A 3,790-nucleotide genomic window follows, 5' to 3' on the forward strand; every position below is an offset into this window, starting at 1 on the left:
TAATAGTCACCCTGGTGCTTGGTCCTGAGGATGTGTGCCAAGTAGTCCCAAAAGGTGCTGTGGATGTCCTCGAGCTGCTCTTGAAAACTTTGCTTGTCTTCTGCTGGAGCAGAGGAGATGGCAGCTGACAGGCTCGCGTGAATTTCATACAATGATGTCAATTCCATGCAATTATCTGGATGGTCCAGGTTGCAAGACTCGAATGCATGGTTCATGCACAGCTCAAGGCAACTGGAGTGTCGCTGCACCTAGGAAATAGATAAAAGCCAGCTAATTATATATAAAAAACATCATAACCAATATAAGAATTATCAGCAATATATCTTATTAGACAGGTCAGTGTGTAGTATCGCTTTTTTAAACAAGTCAAAACACAAATGATGAGTAAAAATATACTACACTACATGTTCACACAAAAATGTCTAATAAGAGATTTATTATCTGACGTTTTCTTTTACGAGAATCTTGACTTCCCACAATTTTACTGCTTTTAAATTTTTCGTGCATGTGGTCGGGGGAGTAAGACAAGTACAGATATTGTGCGATATTTGTACTCGTCTCGCGAGATATTTGTACTCCAAGAAGCACAGTTCGACAGCATTTTCGCATGCTTTTATTGTAAAAACATTTAATTCATATATTTTCTTGATTTGTTTGTAACCGAAATTTCACTAAATAAGAAGGCCATCAACAGGACTTTTTGGCAGGTGTAGTACCCAATTAGTTGTTGCAAATTTTGCATTTAAACTTGCATGAAATTGTCCTTGTAACACCCCAACTCCCAACCTAAAATTTATAATGTTCAGCCAGTGTGTGAATGGTGAACAAAAACTTACGAGCAATACATTTGACAATGGAACATTACCAGTTACAGAAATTTTAGGTTGAAAAAAAAAAAATAGAAAAATACCTGATGAGAGAATTTTGTCTTCAAGTAGCGTTGCAGATCCGTAATCTTGTTCTTAATGCTGCTCAAGTTCTCGCATGGGCAGTTGGCTGCTATCTTCTGGACTAAATCTCTTAACTTCTCAAAATTAGAAAATCCAAAGTCCTCACAAAGATTGCAGAGGCCTGCAAGCAGAGTGTTACTTCTGAAATTTTTGGGAATGTGTGCGTAGATATAGCTCCTCTTCACACCATTAGGAAATTCGAGCAGATACTGCTTTACAACTTCTTTGATGGAATCCTGCCAGTATCTTACAGGGCACTCCTCACCTTCAACTACCACACTTCGACAAGAAGACGGCCGAGACACATCATCCCTTAGGAGAAATTCCGCCAACTGATCAAGAACCTCTTGGGAGACACACCGACGTGAAAATTTTACAGATGCAGGAGGCACTCCTCCTCGTCCAAACAGAATAGCATGAACTCTTGCTGCAGCGACTGTACTCTTGGAACATTGGAATAATGCAGTCAAGAGGGTCCGAGGATAGTCACTTGCAACAATTGATAAAAGCCTCCTTCTCTCAGCAGAATAGGTGACAACCCTCCCCAAACTACGAGCTGCATCCATCCTTGATTTAAAACAATCAGGAGTGCTTCCTTGAAGTGCAATGGTACTCTTTGACAATGTGTCTGAAATATTTATGGCTTGGGCAAGCTTTTTGCCTTGTTTCCGTATGGCACTGTTCTCTTCTCTATTTTTGCAGGCTTTGTACTCCTTGAGAATGGAATGCAATACCTTATCATGGACAGTCACATCCAATTTGTTCTCAGCAGTTGGTAAACCAAATGTTGTTGACCATTTCTTAGAAAGGAGAAGATCCTGAACAAGGTTGGGCAATTCCTGTTTATCTCCATGTACATACTGATTCAACAAATCGCCGATTTTATCAACAAGTTCAGTCCGGATCTCACTCTTTTTTCTTGTTTCATATGATTGATACGGCCTGTTTGGGAACTCCCCAACCTGGATACCTTGACTGCAGAACACTGCTCTATCTGTTTGTGTCTCGCCATCACACATCGAAATTTCTGCCAAGTGGCATGACGAGATACTTTCGGAACTCTGGTTGTCCTCAGCCATAGTTTCTACTTTTCTCTAAAAAACCATAAATTAAAAAAAAAAGATCTTAGAGAAATAAAAAAAATCAAGTATTGTGAAATCACATTTTAAATTTTCACTCATGGACATTGTGTAAAATTTACTAGCTTTATTATTCCTACCTGAAGCTGTTCGCACGTATCTTCAAGGTTTATGCGGTCTCTGCAGGATAAACAAATCTTTCTTCTTCTATCGTTGTGTCGGCCATCCACATTTACGCCGCAAAAACGCATTTCCTTGGTGGTCGCCACTCTGAGATTTGAGCTATCGTCCACGTGTCCCCATACAGCGTGTTGCGGACAGCAACACGAAGGCCTTGCAGGCATTTTAGGCGTTAAATAACACGTGAAAAGATTCCAAATTGAAAGAAATTCTCAGCTTTTAACAGATACTCTACTTTATGCAAGATAATTTGTGCAGACGGCCGAGAAAAAGACAAGCAAACACTGCTAACAATCTCCGAAAATCTCACATCCAAGATGGCGGCTATAGAGCGTTGAAGATACGTGGCCAGAAGTCCCAGTTCCCCATTTCCCATGGCAACGAAACTCGTCATATACGGTTTAGAGGACTCTGGTACCGAAAATATCGCAAAAAATGTGGGAAAAATTAATTTTTTGGTCGAATTTTGACGATTTTTGAGTATTTGACCAATCAGAGAGCTCCATTTTAATTAAGTTAATAATTTAATATTTGGTATCCAGGGGCGCGTCATGCATTTGATCGGCCTAGTTCTTGGATGGAGCGTTACTTAACATGGATAAGTGCTCGCTTTGCACGATAATGAGGAAGCGCAATCCAATAATTTATGATTACAATATGAGGGGGAAAGGCACTTAAGAGAGAGGAGGCTCAGCGTGACCTTACTGTTCTCATCACTTGTGATGCTCGATTCAATAAGCACATCTACGTCCAGGTGAACAAAGCTAATAAGATGTTAGGTTTTATCCGTTGTTCACTCAGCAGCAGGAGCGATCAGTTTCTGCAGACATTTAGATCTCTCTACGTGGCCCTTGTGCGTTCGCATTTGGAGTATGCCTCTGAAATCTGGAGTCCAAAGTCTGTCACCTTAATAAAGCTTATTGGGGGTGTCCAACGACGTGCTACGTGGCTTCTCCTACCTAATTTAACTTACAATGAACGCCTTCAGCAGCTCAATCTTCTCCCATTGGTGTACCAAAGAGAAGTTAAAGACATAACAACATTTTATAAACTGAAGTGTGGTTACTATAACTATTCAGTTGAAAGATATTTTGAATTTTGCTCAGACAGAAGATTAAGTCCATATTCTAGTAATAAGTTAAAGATTAATAAAGTCAGAACCGAATTATTCAAAGGCACTTTTTTCAATAGATTACCTTATTTATGGAACAACCTGCCTGATAAACTCAGGACCTCGAATTTAAGCCTATCATTATTTAAAAAACAATGTAATGACTTCTATAAAAAGAAGAGTTTCAACCCTGACCACCCGCATGCCACTTGGATGTAGTGATCGATGTAACAATTATTTTCTGATTGGATTAATCTAGGATATGACATATTATCAATTATAGTTTTTACATTTAAGATATAATTTTAATGTTTTCTTTTTCTTTATTTAAGTGTATGTTGTAGTTTTTGGGTGGACTAGCTCGAATGGTTTGTATGTTCCCTTCTAGTCCTTCCCCACTGCAATAATTTTTTTTCTAGTATGTAGTTAATTGTTCTCTTATGTAATTTAGATAAGTTTTCTTTTTTGCA

General features: G+C 38.9%; 1 protein-coding gene across 1 annotated transcript in view; it reads right to left on the reverse strand.

Moving 5' to 3' along the window:
* Window positions 1–2,770, reverse strand: part of LOC140945295 (uncharacterized) — a 3,370-nt gene extending 600 nt beyond the window's left edge. The window contains exons 1-3 of the mRNA XM_073394338.1: window positions 2,170–2,770; window positions 911–2,044; window positions 1–248 (exon numbers count right to left, since the gene is read on the reverse strand). The exon at window positions 1–248 is cut by the window's left edge and continues 3 nt beyond it. Of these exons, the coding sequence (XP_073250439.1) occupies window positions 1–248; window positions 911–2,044; window positions 2,170–2,373 (1,586 nt within the window). The 5' untranslated portion in view covers window positions 2,374–2,770. The remainder of the gene's footprint in view (window positions 249–910; window positions 2,045–2,169) is intronic.
* Window positions 2,771–3,790: the final 1,020 nt, after the last annotated feature.

Source organism: Porites lutea, chromosome 8 (genome assembly GCF_958299795.1).
Source record: "Porites lutea chromosome 8, jaPorLute2.1, whole genome shotgun sequence".
NCBI lineage: Eukaryota > Metazoa > Cnidaria > Anthozoa > Scleractinia > Poritidae > Porites > Porites lutea.